The sequence below is a fragment of the Panulirus ornatus genome, chromosome 38, assembly GCF_036320965.1.
Source record: "Panulirus ornatus isolate Po-2019 chromosome 38, ASM3632096v1, whole genome shotgun sequence".
Taxonomy (NCBI): Eukaryota; Metazoa; Arthropoda; class Malacostraca; order Decapoda; family Palinuridae; genus Panulirus; species Panulirus ornatus.
The window spans coordinates 13875197-13894403 of NC_092261.1; the positions used below are offsets into that span (position 1 = coordinate 13875197).

At 43.3% G+C, this 19207-nt stretch overlaps 1 protein-coding gene across 1 annotated transcript in view; it reads right to left on the reverse strand.

Moving 5' to 3' along the window:
• Window positions 1–19207, reverse strand: part of MCU (mitochondrial calcium uniporter) — a 725481-nt gene that overhangs the window by 38748 nt on the left and 667526 nt on the right. The window contains exons 3-5 of the mRNA XM_071684691.1: window positions 3867–4037; window positions 704–822; window positions 66–212 (exon numbers count right to left, since the gene is read on the reverse strand). Of these exons, the coding sequence (XP_071540792.1) occupies window positions 66–212; window positions 704–822; window positions 3867–4037 (437 nt within the window). The remainder of the gene's footprint in view (window positions 1–65; window positions 213–703; window positions 823–3866; window positions 4038–19207) is intronic.

Sequence of the window (19207 nt, forward strand, 5' to 3'; positions counted from 1 at the left end):
CCCTACACACACCCTTTAATGCTGTTTCAAAAGACAAACTACAATGTTGATACATATACTAATACCTTTTCAAGTGGTGCTAACTGAGTCTTCAATTCTTCAATCTGTGCTACAATATCTCGTTCCTTCATCACCTGGTGCTGGTCCACATTGAGAGCCATATAAAGCTTATTCACCAACTGACGTACATCTCCCATATCACTCAGCTCTTCCTGTGTTTCAAGAAGTTTAATCAGACCACTTCATTATTTTTCTTAATTGTAAAATGGAGAAAAAGGATTCACTCTAAATACTAATCTAAACATAGTATCAGTCAGAACAATTTAACTAAATGGCAAATATAAAAACTTTCTGTACATAATTAATGTATGATATAGCTAATAAAAATACTTATCCAAGGTTAACGAATTTCAAAGAAAATAAATATGTCATTTCTGGCTTTCAGCAGCAAAGCAATTCATTTCAACCCACTGCTTGGCAAGTATCTTTAAAGTTCCACAGCATTTGTCAAAAATTCATATCTCCCACCAAATTTCTTCTAAGGCCCTCCATATGAAATTTCGTGGCAATAATCCTCATTACGTACCACAATCTTATTTCTTGTCCTATATTTCTACAGTATGACAAGAACACTCATCATAACTGCCACACGACACCGACACCCTAAGACATCATGTAATAATATCCACATGAAGGAACATACCAGGGTGAGCTTCTGCTCTGGAGGTACCACCACACGGTATGAAATGTCGTTGATGATGAGGTCAAAGTCGTTCATCAGTAGAGATTCGATGCTGTCTGAAGAGGAGATTCGCACACCATCTGTAAGATACACTTGGTCATAACCTACTGGAGACTGCTGAATTTGAGATAAGTCCAAAACACTCCTCAATTTACGTACATAAACCTCAGCAAAATACATTAACATAAAATATCAAAATTACACCCCAACTCCAAAGTTCCATTCATCCAAGAAATATGCATTAACTGGAAAATATTTGACGTATTCCCGAAGAAACACCCTCTTCCACTACTTTATCAAAGACCTCAAATTCCTTTCCCATATTTTGCTGATCTGCTTACTCTCCAATCGTAACTTTATCATATGAATCTAACAATATCAAATCTTTGGCTGGCAATTCTGTTGGGCAATTCTCTGACCCTGTAATGCTACTTTAGTTTCCAACTAAAAATGCCAAATTTCCAATTTACTCCAGTCCTCCGTTTTATCCTGCATGCACCTTCACCAATTCACCCAGTGACAAAGATCTACCATACTTTCGTTGGGCTAACAGGAACTTTACACCTTGGACTCTGGAACACAACCTATCATTAATCCCATAAAACGTTCTCAAACATGCAGGAGTCTAAACTGAGCCTCAAGACATTCTCTTCTGCGGGTTATATGTTCTGTTCTTCAGATTACCTTTAGCAATGCGATACCCGTATACTTTAAGAGGCACTGAGGGCAGATAATGTATGGGTGTGTGGCGAAGTACCCACAGAGCCTGACAGAGGACAATCGAATAGCAAGGAAGACAGGTTGGGGAAAGTGCAAATGAGGCATACAATCATAACCTAAAACGGGCCGCTGAAGTCAATGTAAGCCCGCCATCTATGGGTGCGCGAAGGGCTAAACACTAACCACTAAAGAAAATGGTGCGTTTGCCATATCAGAAAATGGTCCTATTCTACGGGTACCTATAACGAACCCTTTTAGGAGAGAGTGATTGTGGTTAGTAGGGATAATCAGTTCCTTGAAAACCTGAGCTTTACTTTGTGTGATGGTAATACAACATATACTTAACTAGTTATCACGATAATGGTTTATATATTTCATATCCGCTATTTTGCGGGATGTTTTACGCACCTAACTACAAAGATATTTTGGTTTTTCTTCCTTCTGCACTTCTAAATTAATGATTTTGAGATATCGAATCGAGAGGAAAAAATTAAAAAGCTTGTAATAAATTGTTTTTAACAGATAAAAACAGTATTCTTCGACAATTCAATACTCACTGAACACGTCTGCATGCTGTACACATGATTATTACCGTAAAACAAATTCAGATAACAATGCTGGTGTGGATACTCTTGTGTACATTTACATTGGTGTGAACATATTATTTGTTAAACACCAGGAATATCAAGTATACATGGACAAGCTTTTTTTTTTTTATTTATATTTGATTATTTACTTTTACTTTTTTTGGGTTAGGGCGTTGGGTTGGATCTTATTTTCTTTCATACCACTTTATCCTAGTTCAGATTGGCTATGGTACTTACAAAACGCAACAGTGCTTGAAAATGTATCATACTATTTGGTACTTCTATATTCCAATATATGCAAATACATAAAAACCTCACATGATGTGTAGCATCGTTGATATACAGGATAACATATGTTAAGAACATCAGTTACTTCAGATACGGGACTGCTAAACTACATATTAAGATACACCCACTACCAAAACGAAGACACAACCAAAATAAACATCTTAAACCATATACACACGTGCTGTTGGACAAGCAGTGGAAATTAAACTTATTTGCCAAATGCCTAATGATCTATAAAATTTTGCAATGAACCCACGAAAATTTTTAAGTTCCAGAGAAAAGCACGGCAATTCACAGTAAGGGCAAAGCAGTAACGAGTAAAGAAAGAACAGAGAAGAGATGGGTAATGGAAAGCTGTGACAAGCAGCAAATAGTAGGAATAGTTGAATAAGAAGATGACCCCTAGGAACAGGGACAGGAATTCATAGCGCAGAGTAAGGGCGTATGATATACAGTAAGGGCAGCCCAAACAGTTTTTCCTCTTTTGGCTATGAGTGAATAAAGGAAACAGAAAGTAGTACAGAGCAGCATAAGGCAAGTAGAGATACAGCAAAACAAAGATATACAGGACTTTGTAGAACAGACTGTACAGAGAGGGAACAGACAAAACTGAACTGAATAAGGAGACATCAGTGAGTATGGGTGGGCAAGATAGCAGTGAGCAGACATCCTCTAACAGAAGCAAGCAGTACATGGCTAGGAAGGCAATGTTAAGTAGAATCAGGCAATATGGAAGCAGTAACAAAATACCAGAGGGCATTACAATGTAGGAGTAAGATAGAGAAACGGAGGAAACAATAATGAATAAGCGCATGTAGCTCAGTATAAGAGTAAAGGACAGAAACTACGAATAAGGAGTTACGACGAAAAATACCTAATAACAACAAAGCATCAAATGTCTGAGTTATATAATCACGAATGGGATCAAGTAGTAAAAGAAAAGGCCGACTCAAACAGCAGAGGAGAGGAGAGTGGAACAAAGCATCTGGCGTGGAGTATCCAGTCATAAACGGAAGGCTATCATGCCAAGTTTATCCTAACATATTTAGTACGAGAATCTTTGCTTTTCTGCAAATCATTTAATCAAACACCTTATTCAATTTCACATTTTTATGGTGACTGACTGATGGCAAACTGTAAACCAACGGAACAGACAAAGAGAGTCATTCAATGTTACGGTAGGAGGTATAAAGGCAGATTTTACAGTCTTCGAGGGCAATAAAGTAGAGGGGCTCATAAAAATATAGCCAGACTGCCGTAGGGAGAGGGCTATACGTTAAGGGATCAACACTTTAATAATAAAGAAAAAAGTGAGCCAGTAGAGAAAAATGAATTAAACCGGTCAGTAAAAACTGAGTTGAGACTGGAACTAATAGCAGTTCACAATATGTTACGTAGTAAACAGCAGGTGATGAAGAGCAAGATAGGAAATAGAAAACAGGCAATATACTACAGGAGAGAACAGATGTCGTATATAAGGAGGCTGAAGACAAGTAGTGGATGGATTCTGGTGAAAGATAAGGACTAACCTGTGGTTCTGAGAACAACCCTGTCTATCCCGTGGTCCTCATGGGTGAGCTGGTGCACCAGGTCTTGCACGGTGTGGGTGACGGGCCGCAGCGTGAACCGACACAGGTCTTTCCTCGAGGGCAGCGGCACTGTCAGCTGGGGCAGCCCGTTACACACCGCTACCGTCACTCCTGTAACCAAAGTTAATCATTAAGCACCCACATCACCACATAATCATATACAAATAAATCTAATTCATTAAGCACCCACATGAACACACTATCATATACAAAGGAATCTAATGAAGTCGTATTAACCTCTAACAAATGTGCAAGCCTAGCCTTAATGACCATAGTCTTAGAGATTAGAATAGCATGCTCGTGGTTGGACACGTTATGATGACGCGATGAAACTCATAAAGTTTCTGAGTAATTCAAACTTTCCAAATAACAAAGCAGCTAGAAGCTGTAATTTACCTTTGTTTTTAGATCATTATGAAGGAGTGGCTCTTCTATAAAGTCCAGTTCATCGTATATACTTACTGACAGCATAACGAGTCATAATTTGGTCTCAGTGAAGTTAACTAGTTCAGAAAGTAATATACACATGTCTTTCCCATCCCTCCATAGCATTTATATTCTGGTTTCATTTCACATCTTGTCTGAGAGTTGGGCCTATATGTTAAGTGGATACAGGTACCGACATCCATCATCGTACGACCATGAATATGTATTTCACCAAACGACCCACAGGATCTCGGGAATGGGATATCGTCACTGTGGCTGTGAATATTGTTCCGTGAATTTCAGTAAGAAGGACGAATAAGCACAATGGGGACAGTCCCCCGCAACCTAACCTATCACACCCTAACTGAGCCTAAAGTTAAGCGTTTATGGAGGGAAATTCCGATCGCGCTTTACGGAACGTTACAACCACTTCTTTGCATACTTCAAGAAAACATTATCACACTCAAGATTCTTAAACATTTTCCGGGTTATAATGAGACTGACTTGCTTTAGGTAGCGAGGTGACTGGAATTTCTCTTGGTTAACGACTATCTTGCTTACAGTGATCTATTGGAAAACTGGAGTAATATCCATGCGATTTTTGAAGAAACTGTTAGAAAGACCGCGGCAGTAACTCTTGTGACAAACAGTTCAGTACAAAGCAGTTCGTCTTTTCATCTGTATCAGGGATGAGTGAGACACTGAACTGGGATCTAAGTACAACCGACACCCTAGGAGACAGTCATCTAACAAGTCAGTGTGTTATGAGACAGCAATCCAGGCCAATGCTCACACCTTAACCTAATCATCAGCCTAACCAAGTCGCCACAACACCACAGAGGCCGAAATGTTACCAAGGCAGATAGAATGCAATCGAATTAACACAATTCGCTGGGAATTAAGATTTTAACAACAAATGGACTGGATATTATGCCTGATCATCTATCATAATGCCCTGGGATCATTCGACCTGATCTAGTTATCATTCGTTTGTGCATATTTTGTGAACTATGGGCCCCCCATGGTGCCAGCTATAAGAGAAATTTGAAACATTCAGATAAACATCTTAACCTCATCCCGGCTATCTACTACGATCCCGTTCTACGTAGTGATAAAGTAAACGAGAACAGGCAAGAATGTTTAATATCAAAGCCGTTGTGTTTTGTCAGTCATTAAGATTCATGTTGTCAGCCTTTCTTCACTGTAATCTTTTCCTACTGAGGTAATGTTTAGAGAAACTTTGCTAACTCCTTGAGAAGTGGGGCTGTGTTTATGACTTTCAAAATTCCCTGAGATTAAATAAGGTCCTTGGCAGCTCATTCTCCAATTTGCCGTGTTCACCCCCCACCCCCCTTCCTTCCCATCTCGAAGTAGAAGGCACGGACAGATAACATGGGCTTTGATTGTCCATAACGAGGTTATCTATAAAAATCTTCTAAATCTAGTGGTAGAAACAGGATAGCAGAAGGCACCTCCTCATCCGCGTCTCCCTCTAGCTCAACTGCCTGCAGGAAAAAAGATGAGAAAATAATGCTATACAGTGTAAGCGTATGATACTGCCGTGGAAATTTTATGGGAAAGTCTGGACTGGAAAAAGAGTTCCCTATCGTTTGACAACATCTGCTCTGCGACTGAATCCTGGGAAAAAAAAGGTCACCTATTTTTTTTTTTTTTTGATAACAGATGTCAGCGAAGTATTTGAAAGGCCTCGATATGAAGGTATTTATAATTTACTATTTCAGGAAGTGTTCCAGAACTCTGCTATTACATCTTGTTTATCTTCGGACCATTACTTTTGGTCATCGAATTTCTGTCTAAAGGGAAGAAATTTTCAGACGATATGTTATCGAAATTATTTAGTACGAACAATTCTAACAGGTTTCTTCTGAGTTTCTGCTTTTCTGGAGAGAAAAATTCTTAAAAGTCAACCTTGAGCCTTCCTTCACAGGGCTTATTCTGTGCGAGGGAATTAGTTTGGTTGCCCTTTTTTTTTTTTTTCATTCGCTTTCGTTTCCCTTTATTCTGATCAGGTTTGATGATCACTAGAGATAAGCGAAGAACTTCAAGTGAGGTGTAAGCATTGTGAAGGGTGAATATCGCGAAAAACTTTTAAGAAACATAAAAAAAAGAATTTATCGTTCCCTTCTTAATTCTACTTCACAACATCTGTCCGCCTAATTCAGTTTACGAGGCCGTTCGCAAGCACCTGTTATCAATTCGTTTATAATATTACAAAAAAAAAAAATGCCCTTTTTATGAAAATATACTGTACTCTGCGAATGCCAAAGGATATACAAAGGTAGTCATTACCCAGTCAGTATCCCTCCAACCATCTAAGTTAACGTCGCTTATTCGTTGACGATACTCACTTCATTTCCATCCCGGAAAAAACCCAAGAATTTACAGAGAATAAAACGTGAAAGAAAAACTATAGCTGAGCAGCCTCCGCTTGCGAATCAATGCTCACATCCCGGACCAGCCTGGAACTCTTTATGACGCCCGGGGGAAAAACTTTGGAACCATTCGTTGTTCACAATCTGTTCCACTTCAAGGATATTTTATTACAATTTGAGGAAGAGGTGTGATTTTCGTTCTTTTTTTTCTTTACGAGAGAGAGAGAGAGAGAGAGAGAGAGAGAGAGAGAGAGAGAGAGAGAGAGAGAGAGAGAGAGAGAGAGAGAGAGAGACTCCGAGAACGGTAATAATAATAATAATAATAATAATAATAATAATAATAATAATAATAATGACATCCATGATAGACGGGCAATCAGAAAGTCGCGTTACCTTGATGACAATAACTGTCAGGGTGAAATGGTTCTCTGAGCCTCGCACAACTCCCTACACACACACACACACACACACACACACAGTGACGCAACCTCCGGCCGCACTATCACAAAAATTAATCTTTAATCCCCCCAATGATGTAAATGTCGGCCACACTTAGCACAAAGATTGGCCGTCAACCCATCCGAAACCCTCAAGTCGGGTGTGAGGGCGCGTTCACCCTCCGCAACCCGGGCTGCGGGCTCAATTCGCTGACGGTTGATAAGCCCACTTTAACCTTAAGCTCTGTTTATGATTAGTTAAACTATATATCATCAATGACCTCCCAGCTCAGTAATATCTGTAATACTTTAGCTGTGTATTTTCAGCCGTATGTCTGCCTAAATCCAACAAACCGCTATTTATTCATTTGTTTATATATACGCTCGGTGCTGGGGGTTAAATAACAATTGTGTGGTGCCCTTGGACCATACGGGAAGGCATAAGGTATCCGTGTGACAGGGGAATACCACAAGTTGCACATGAAAATAATAATTTCTCATTTCTACAAACACGTTTTGAACTGTTATCATGATTATTATTCTTTCAACACACGTTCAACTTTATCTCCCTTGAGAGCAATAGTTATTAGCTGATTAGCTGACGTCCTTGAACTGTTCAACAAACGAAACTTTTTTTTAATATCCTTAATATGAACGTTAGAAACATAATATGAATAAACATGAAGGTCAAAGTCTGCATGTCTTGTTTTATTCCACACGCATGCTGTTGGAGGGCATTATGTAATATATATATATATATATATATATATATATATATATATATATATATATATATATATATATATATATATATATACATATTCTGTTAACTTCTAAAATATAAATAAATGTATTTTCAGTTTGGAGAAACCTGGTCGGCCCTTGGTAAGCGCGCCATGATCAACCTACAGGTTCTGTCGCTCTTCTTTTTCTTGCACAGTTATTTGATACTGCATTACTAAATCGCCCTATACGTTGACAATGATTAGTGAAAGCATCTGTAATTATGAGAAAGCTTTTGGAGACCGGTCGCTGGGGGTAGCGTCTGGGAGGAGGAGTCTTGGGTTTCTGGCCTACGATCGGGCGAGCTAGGCTGGCTGGCGGCGACGCGCGGGGGCAGCAGCAGCAGCAGCAGCAGGAGGCCCGCGCCTTGACATTAACTGAACTTTCTCTTCGCGTCTTGTGCCAGGTTCGAGCTCACTGCTGTGTAACCTGATCTGGTAATTTTGTCACGTGTGAAGAAATCTTTACGAACCTGTCTCTCTGCTCTGACAAGGGCGGCTCCACCTACCACATCTTAATTGAAAACTTCTCTTATCTCTGCGAACTATCTTATATAGAATAAGGCCGCAGACCCATGACACAGCGTGCCCTAAAGTCGCCAGAGTTCTGGGAGATACCCCAACCACTTTAACAATATGAAGAATTTGTGATCACTTCATTTCCATTTCCAGAAGTATGAATTTCATTTTCTCTAGAAAATGGAGGTTGCATCCCACAGGTTTTTAAACCAAAACCTTCATTCCTTAGGAGAGTTAAAGAGCATTCAATTTTGGCGTTCGTAGTCTTCTTGCTGACTACTTTACATAATAAAAAAGTTATTTACACCTGATGAACCATTTACAAATGATGAATTATCTTCGCATCTTGACAGGCAAAAAATCCAAGAAAATGTCTCATTATTATCATTATTATTATCATTATTATTATCATTATCATTATCATTATCATCATTATTATTTACATATAAGCCCCAGAACCCCTTTCTCTAGAGGTTTCTGCTGTTTCAAGGATGCGTCACGATCTACAGCAGAGAGGGAGGGAGGACACCCTTATGAGTGAGTTCTCCGACAAGACTGAACTTCGATGATACAAACCTCGCCGAAGACGACTTTTCATTCGCGGAGCAACAAGCAGACGGAGCTTATGCTTCTAAAACTGGATTTAAAATCTGTATATGACTGTCTAAAGGCCAGATCGTCCTAGACCCAGACGTTTAATGTTAAAGAGGAGCATTCGAGCCAGATTTCTCTGGATACGTAGTTACTGTAGGGTGGCATGGCGAGAGAGGCATCTACATCCCGTCAAAGCTTCGTAAGGAGCAGTTCGATGACACGAAAGCATACGAGGGCACACACGAAGCGAACGTAATGGTACTCCTCCCTCCCTGGTGTCTTTACGAGCGTTCAGGTGTTATGTCCTCGGTAAGGGAAGAGCTGATGCCTGGACCAGTAACTGCTCATCCTCCCTAAACTGCTGAAGACCATCGGCAGCATAAACGTTGCCTCCTACTGTTCCTTCATCAACCTGCTGACGATGATCTAAGGAACCCGCAACAGCCTGGGGATGGTGCAAGGCGAGGCTACGATTCAGTTCTTACGAGAATTTCTTTCCCCGAGTCCCATACTTTCACAACTGATTTAAAATCTACAAAAGGCTCCTTATGGGCAACATCGTCCTTAACCTAAAGGACGAAAACGTCCTTTTTTTTTTTTTAATAATGAAGTCTTACAGTGATATAATGCTCCTGTCAATATAGGATCCTCCTGTCTACGGGAATGTTCTTATCTGTTTCCTCCTCAAGCCATGTAATAAAAAGTCTCTCCACTCACAGCGGTGCACGTTTGGGGATACGGACAAATCAATTATCATGGCATGAACAGATGGGACAAATTACATAGAAGTTCCTCACGTCGCTCTTCTTCTAATTCTAAAATACCTTCGATGGAAACATCTATCCTTGAAACTCACACTGTATGACTGCTGGAGTGGCTTTATACCACCTCCGTCTACTTCACCGTGTTCAGCTCACAGTGGCCACTAAGGAACAGCCTTCATCCTGCCGTGGCCAACCGTCTCGTCTGCTTCTTCCCAAACGGTCCTCCTCATGGACAGAGCAGAACTTGTGGCCTTGATCGCACCGACTCCAATCACACCTGAACCCGTGATCTAATCGGGCAAATGTCTGACCCGACCACCTTTATTTTCTTTAATGGTTCTGGATCCAATTTTGAGGAAGGAAAAAAAGGTTTATAGAAGTTCACAACACTGCAATGCTTCATCGGTTTTTATAGAAATTCGAAGGACCTGCCGAGTGACCAGACAATTACATATCTTCTTTGTTCTGCCCTAACATGACTCCTACGGCCATCACCAGCCCTCCTTCAGGTGGATGGAGAACCACTCCTGAAGGTGCTCTTCGAGTCCATCTCCAGCAGCCGTTATATGTATCAACATGACGCACACGTTGCTATCATGTAGCTATCAAGACGGGGTGAGGAGGAGGGGTTACTTATGGCTGGATGGGGTGTAACAGTCTACTCTCATCCTTTTCCTTTCTTCCCCCTCCTCCTGTTATCCCCCTTTCCCCCTGAACACTGGTACCTCGAGCAACCGTCAGTGGCCTCTGTCATGACTTATATACCGAGTCCACCAGTGATATTTCTTCCGAACACCTGCGTCGCTACCCCTTAACATCCACGGTACCCAACGCCTACAACGTCAACTGCTACTACTACTACTACTGCTACTACTGCTGCTGCTACTACTACTACTACTACTAATAATAATAATAAAAATGATATCAGAAATGTATAAATAAATCCTAATTGCCAATAAAAACCATAAGCAAGAACCACAGTCCCTCCCACAGACAGACGTATATATCAAATACAACAAGTAAACAAATTTGGCAAAATGACTTAGTCATTCGTTCTTTGGTCTTGAAGAGGGAGAAGAGGAGGAGAGGGGAAGAGGAATAGGAGGGAGGAAGAGGGGGAGGAAAAGGATGAGGAGGAGGGTCAGGAGGAGGAAGAGGAGAAGAAGAGAGAGGAGGGTCTGGTAGAAAAGGGGGAGAAAGGTGTGAGTCAAGTAAATCTAAGACGAAGTCGTGTGGTGGCGGAGGGAAGTGTGGCAGGGAAGAGACTGTGGAGGAATGGACGGAGGGGAAATGTGGGAGAAGGGAAGGAGGAAGGGACTGTTGGAGGAAGGGAAGGAGAGGAGGGTGGTGTGTGCGGGAGGGTAACCCGCGTCACGGTGATCGAGTTACCTCTCTGGGTTACTCATGCCCTCGAGAAAGTGACGTCACCTTTCTTGGCGGCGAGGCATTTCGCACACCGACTAACACACACACACACACACACACACACACACACACACACACACACAAACATACACATACGTACTGAGGCTCTCGGGCATCCATATTCTATATGCAGTTACAAAACATTACGTTCACTTCCTCTACTTTCCAGGAGACTAATTGAATAACCAAATTACCTCTGGAAGGTGATACCTGTGACAGGTGAGAACCATGACGAGGCAGGTGTGTCTTAACACCTGCACCCCCTCCACACGCCCACCAACACCCACCCCAACACATTCACAAACACCCCCTCCGAACACCCAGTGCAAATAATTCAAAGTACAGAGGGAAAAAGGTTAAAGTGATATTCACTTATGATTTAAAGAAATGTAAGTCAATGCTTAAATGACATAACTGAATGCGTAAACAATAAAACAAAGGATACATTATCTATCTTTTACAACGCTTTAGTCACATCATATTTAGAACAAGCTGTTCAGTTCTCATCACCATATTTGTATATAGAGAAAAACTAGAACAAACACAGGAAAGTGGGGCAAAAATCATTCCGTACTTCAAAAAATATACCTCATGACGAAAGACCCACAGATGATAAACTATTTTCATTGAAGAAAACGCAAGACTCCGATGAGATCTATATGAATATTTCAAAATTGTCATTTCGACTATAAAACTCGGGATAATCTTTTTCAGTTTGAGACACAATGACAGGATATAACGGTATGAAGTTACAAAAAAGGAGATATAATACAAATATGGGCATATTCCCTTTTTTTTTTTTTTAGCAGTACAGCTATACAACACTGGTAAGACTTGCCTCCAGGTATTGCCAAGGCCAAGACTATGAACACAACTAAATCACGGTCGGACAACCACTTCGGTGATATGAACCATCGGCGAATACACCCTTTTTAAGAACGACCACAGAGCATGAACGCTTCTTGGACTAATTTCTTGACAGATTACAGTCTAAACTACATCTTTCCAGAGTATCCACCTGCTGAAATCACCACAGGGGAGATACAGGCAACAGTAGGTACGATCCGTCAGTAATGGAAAGGTATACGAGAGCAAGGAGAGACTAGAGCAAAATAGAGAGAAGGAGGAGGAGGAGGAGGAGGAGGAAACACGAAGGGAAAATTCTTGACAAGGCAAGAGACGGTCCAAAACCTTTCTAGAAATTCATTGAGTAAATTGTTAGTGAAAGAAGAGCTGATCAGTCCAAGGGATTCACAGAGAATAGCTGCAGAGGATGATGTAAAGACAAATCTAAAAGTGCTTTCACAATGGACGACATTATTGCCCTAATACCAGACAGATGGAATGAGGTGGCGGTCTTGAAAAGCACTGAAATCTCTTTTATCTGGAGGAGAGAGAGAGAGAGAGAGAGAGAGAGAGAGAGAGAGAGAGAGAGAGAGAGAGAGAGAGAGAGAGAGAGACGTATCTGTCAATTATCAAAAAATCAAGACAAAAATTCATATGGTAAGGTAAATAGCACATGAAGGCTTATGCTACACAATAAGCTCTCAGTCTTTACCGTATTTACACCCCCGACATTTTACTGGCCAAGGATAGAAGTGAGAACCTGGCATTCACGACATGATATAATGACCTGCTCGTCACGCAAATCGACTCGCATAAGACCCTATGGACGAGAGGGTAATTTCGGTAACGTTGCGTCCCCCCAAAAAGACGTTCACAAACCCCTAGCGGACCACAGGAAATGTGGTTCAATACCTTATCCGAAAAGGGTTGGGTACCAACGGAGTGACTGAGACGGATGTGCAATACCTATTCAAAAGGTGACGGCAAGGGTGGGTCTGAACTGTCACAAGCAAGTATGATCTTCGAGCTGGTGCATAAGACGACCAGGACGCAGACAGACAGACAGAACTAAAAGTCTTGATGAAAAGGAATTACGTAAGAGAGTGACAACACGATCTCAGGACGAAGAGGCAATGTGAACAATCTCTCTCTCTCTCTCTCTCTCTCTCTCTCTCTCTCTCTCTTCTCTCTCTCCCGAACTTGCACCAGAGAACGTGCGTCATGCTGGAGAGAGGAGACAGATGCGCTGACTGTGGGCTTTTGGAGGGCCAGACTGCGTTTAATACTGTAACTCATACGATGGTGAAATAAATGGTGATATATCAGTGAGAAACTTAAAGGCCAGCATGACAGAAACACAAGACTAAGAGACGAGATGTTAAGGGTGTATGAAGGTCCTTCTTCATTGGAACAAAAGGTTTATCACACACGCACACACACACACACACAAAGTGACACACTCACAGTGACACACACACACACACACACACACACACACACACACACACACACAGTGACACACACACACACACACACACACACACACACACACACAACACAGTGACACAAACACACCAGAAAAATATAACAACTGTTCCCCTTCCTTTGTCTTTCTTAAAAAAAATCTGAGGCACTTGTTCAAACCCTTCCAACAACCAGCGTTCTTCTTACTGATTACAGTTTCTTCTGTCACTCGTCTCTCTCCCATTCTCACTATATATATATATATATATATATATATATATATATATATATATATATATATATATATATATATATATATATAATAGGGTTCGTACATGTCAAGGGCGTGAGGTATGGCCCCACGTGACTCTCCACACACCTGGCCACACCACAACGGCAGCCGTGTTGGGATCAGGAACCAGGAGGTGGAGAACGAAGGCATGACGTCACACAGGTAAACCAACCCCCCCAGGCCCTGACTCACCAGGTATGCCGAACCCTCCTGCGCACCCCCTCTTGCCCCGCACAGGTGCCCAGCGCAGCGGCTATGGCAAGTGGCACAAACCTCTCTCCCGTGCAGATGCACGTGCCGAGACTCACGAATGGCATGTTGCAAGGACCTACCTTCTTCCCCACTACACGAATCACCCTCACCCCTATTCCTACCCATCGTCAGCCCCCAGCACACACAGCTCCACATCCACAACAGCTCCACATCCACAACAGCTCCACATCGACAGCAGCTCCACATCGACAGCAGCTCCACATCGACAACAGCTCCACATCCATGTCAACGCCACACTCACCACTGCTCCATTCCTCTCTCACATCCGACATTCTTCCACATCGAAGACAGATGGTGTATCTGAAACAGCTGGTGAAGGGTCGAAGCAGCAGAGTCGTCACCTGGGATACAGTTTAGAGCTGCTGATGAGGTAGTAGGTGACAGTGGTACCTGAAGCAGGTGGTGCGGGGATGTAATGATGTTAAGTGGCACCACCTGTGACAGATGGTTGTAGGGCTGTAGTCGTGCTAGTGGTGGCACCTCAGGTGGTGCGGGGCAAATGGAGACAGATGACTGGGTCGGTAGGTAGGAAGCACATGGGGAGATCTGGTCCAGAAACCCAGCTGGAGATTGGCCGATCATCAACCCTCACGCTGCACCAGGGTACATCAAGCTTGTCACCCTAAACGTATGCTTCCGTGTAGGAGAATTCGATGCACGTCCCTCACCACCCATGGGCGTGCGACAGGCGGCCGCTGCTGCTGCTGGAGTTTCTAAATAACCACAAACCCACCAAGGTCAGCTTCCTGGTGTCCAACAGCTGCACAATGACAGGTCCGCTCCACAGGCGAAGACGTAACTTGGGGAGGGGCGGGGGGAGCGGACTGCAAGTACAGCCACAACTAGTCCATTAAACTCGAGGCTCTGACCTGCCTCGGCTTCTGTTGTTCAGCGTTCTCTCATTACGCCTGTCTGACCAGACTGGTAAAAGGGCCGGGTCTGGTCGAGATAAGAATCTTGGATGATATCAAGTTACTGTGGATACTGGACCTTCACGCAATGTCTAAGTTGTTAACCAGACACCTGGACGGATCTTGAGTCAGCAGAACCCGAACTGATATGAGTCACTGGCACCTGTCAGTGGCACATGCCCTGAACCCGAGGTAGCGGGGGCTAGTCTGGACCCTAACTCAATGTGCATCAGTCCTGGACACACAGATAGCATTTGGGCCTCGCTTTTAATGCCATTAAACCATAAAACTATTATGGAAAGTAACGGAAATTTCTTGGTATCTGGAAGCATATAGAAGCCAAAGTGTGCTTCTAAGTCCGGCGACACACACACACACACACACACAGACACACACAGACACACACACATACACACACATACACACACACACACACACACACACACATACACACACACACACACACACACACACACACACACACACACAGTAAGCGAGAGAGCTTTTTGAAAAGAGGTAAAGAAGTACTCTCAGAGCATAAGAGTAGAGCATGAATGGAATAAACCGAATGATGACACTGTGAATGCTGGCAACATTAAAAGTGTTCAAAATGTACGGCAGTAGAGAAAGTTCACGAGATGGGTCTCCAGCAGTGCAGAACTCCCTCCTCGCACGGCACAAAGAGGTAACTTCACACACACACACACACACACACACACACACACACACAAAAACAGAAGTATTAATTAAGGCTTACAGGAGAGGCGACACTGCAGGTCACCTCTGCCCTCACATCAAGCCCCTGAGACACCTCCTGAACTGACGTGACAGGAAGTTAAGCTCAGTAAAAGCTTCTTCCGCAAGAATCTTGCAACATCTGTTCTCCAGATGCTTCCAGGAGCCCATATGCGTCGCCTCGTGATGAAGACAACGTCCAGCGGACAGCTGCTGCCACCGAGTGAAATGTTACCACGCTGGGTGAGGTCTACACCAGAGCCCTGGGGGATATAGTCGTAGCCAACACTCACTTTATGATTGTGTTCAGGCGACAGAGGCCGCCACCCAAGACTGGTTTCCTCCCACCCTGGTCTCCGCTGGTAAACAGAGCGTGTACACCTTTCATCACGCCATCCCCTCAGGCCGAACTGCTGAGCCACTGGATATCTCTATACAAAGAGGATAGTTATCTGTCCAAAGTTGGACCCTGTCATCTCGGGGGATATGGTGAGACGTTGCACAAGTCACAATGGAACTGCGTTGCCTCGTTCCTTGTGACGCAAGGCTCCTCCAACTCTCCCGGGAAGCGGTACAAAATATCTATCGGCAAAACTGGAGCGAAGATATTTAACTTGTGGATTAATTCATGGATGTATCGTTTATATACATATATATATATATATATATATATATATATATATATATATATATATATATATATACTACACACACAAGGACGTACAGAAGGTGGAGGGCAGCAAAACATGCATCCCCTCCACTGCAACACCAGTGATGGCATAATCAAACAAGGAAGAAATATAGGTTGTTCAAGACTTTCGATGGAGAAACTGCCGTCCTCCGAAGGCACCTCGACCCATACACCCTAAAATCTTCCAAGGGTACTCGACCCACAGATCCTGAAATCCTTCGAAGACACCTCGATCCAAAGACCCTAAAATCCTCCGAAGGCACCTCAAGCAAAGGCCCTAAAATTTCCCAAGGACATCTCAACCCAAAAACTGTCAAATCCTCCGAGGGCACCTCAAACAAAGATCCCAAAATCCTCCAAGGGCACCTTAACCAAAGACCCTTAAACCCTCCGAAGGCACCTCAACCAAGGACCATGAAATCCTTCGAAGGCACCTCAACCAAAGACCCTGACATTTTCAGAAGGCACCTCGACCAGACCCCCAGTACTCAACCAAACACAAAGGATTCCTCCTGAAGACGTCCACATCACTCTGTAGCGCCTCGGACGAGACTCCCATCAGCAGACGCTCAAAGCGCTTCGCGAATGCTCCTTGTTGGAATACAGGAACCAGCCAGCCACCCGCCCAGCCAGATGCTGTTATCTACCGCTTATCGCAGGTACAAACCTCGTCCAGAAGGGTCCACGCGCCAAGCAACACGAGGATCTGCACGCACAGGGAACTGGTCCCGTGAAGGATAACAGTGGTATATCCAAAACAGGAACAAGAACAAAAAAAGAAAAAAAAAAAAAAACACCGAGGGTTTTCACTCCCCCTTCCCCCCGTGCAGGTCATACCACCACATGTCCAGGATATGGTGCATTGTGAGGTTTGCTTAGACGTGTTCGGGATATGGCGCATTGCAAGTTACGCTAAGACGTGTCCGGCACGTGGTACACCACAAGTTACCCCTACTACACGTCCGGAAAATGTACCTGCCAGTGATGACTAAGTTCATGTGGGAGGGAGTGACTGGAACTGGTGTCCCTGGGCCGGGTAGGACGCGTGCCCCGCCACCTGATCTCATGTCCAAAGATGCGACATGCACGACTTTGAGTAGAGATGACTTGAATGCCTGACGAGTGCGAGTGACACCACCAGGCACGTACCCAGCGTGTAGGGAGTGTGACACATACGAACATGCCTCACATCATACACCAACATGTCGGGACACACTTCGAGCTCCGTAAAATCTGGAAGCATTGGCTTCTTACCGTACACGGCAGGGCTTGTCTGCCTTTCACAGTCAACATACACAGCAGCCATGATGCTAAAAGTATCAGGACCTAAGAGGACGTAGAGAGACATGTATGGATGCAACTAGCCAGGTATAGACACCTAAGGCATATCTACATAAACCTAAGTCATATTAGGACATCAATAACACGTCTGGATATTCCTATCCATGTTTGGATATCCATGAAGATGTCTGAAGACACCTCAGTATGTTCGGACATACAAGACATGTTTGGATATGTCTCGCTTTGAATGGACACCCACGGCATTTCTGAATACACCAAGCCGTCTTTGGATGCCACAAGACATGCTTCAACACTATGACAGGCCACGGCACTACAAAAGACACGAGTAAATCAATATACTCTATGGACATCAAATGTATACAACACAGGACGACATACATGAACACGACACTCAAAGAAAAGAGTCCATACCCATGTGGGTAAGCTTAAATATATCTACGTATACTATCATCTTTACCTGCCTGCTCTAGGCGCCCCTAATATGGAGCATGCGCAGCGCTCAGGAAGCCAGCCATGTCCACTGGGCGGGAAAATAGGTCGAGTAAAGTGAATGTAGGACATATTAGAAGAAATTGTTCCGTGTCTTCATTATGGGAGTTGGATTCTGGGCATGAGGGGTCCTTTGATAAGTTAAATCAGTGATTGTAATGCTGTATAGATGAGTGGTGTCCAGAGTGCACACGAGAAAATGTAAATCGTACACTTCTGGTGAACCGTTTCAAATGGGCGTAAGTCTGGTGGGATGGTGTTTACGACTGGGTTGGGAAGGCGGTTGTTTGGTGCCTGTCGGATTATTACCATGTGTATATATATATTGTCAATGTGGTTGTTAGGGGTAGGGGGGGGGTTGTATCAGTTGTTGAAGTGTGACGCAAGGGGTAAGCTTACAGACGTCAGGAAACAGGACAAACAAGGCCATATGAACGGTGCCCGTCCTACATCAACACGCACACCTGTACACCCTTGGACACACCTCCATGTAAATTGAACACAGCAAGACATACCGGAACACATTCAACCACACGAAGACTGACGACACGCTAGAACACACTAAGCAAAGTATAAAAAAAGACTGACGACACACTAGAACACACTAGGCAAAGTATATAAAAGGAATATACGAGGACGCATCGCGACGAATCAAGATACATGTACAAAAACGCACCAAAGATACATCGGTCAAAATCCGCGAGACCAACCACAATACTTCGAGACGTATGGATGCACACCAGACCACATCGTCAGCCATCTAACACGTGAAGATATGTGATCATCTACACCCTAAGCCTCCAGGTGCACACATCAGGACGGGGCATAGACACTGCGTCGGCAATTATACACAAGAGGGAGATGAAACATACACATTCTGCGTCAGGAGGTATACACAGGAGGGTATGAGTCAATCATACACCAGGAGAACACTGGTG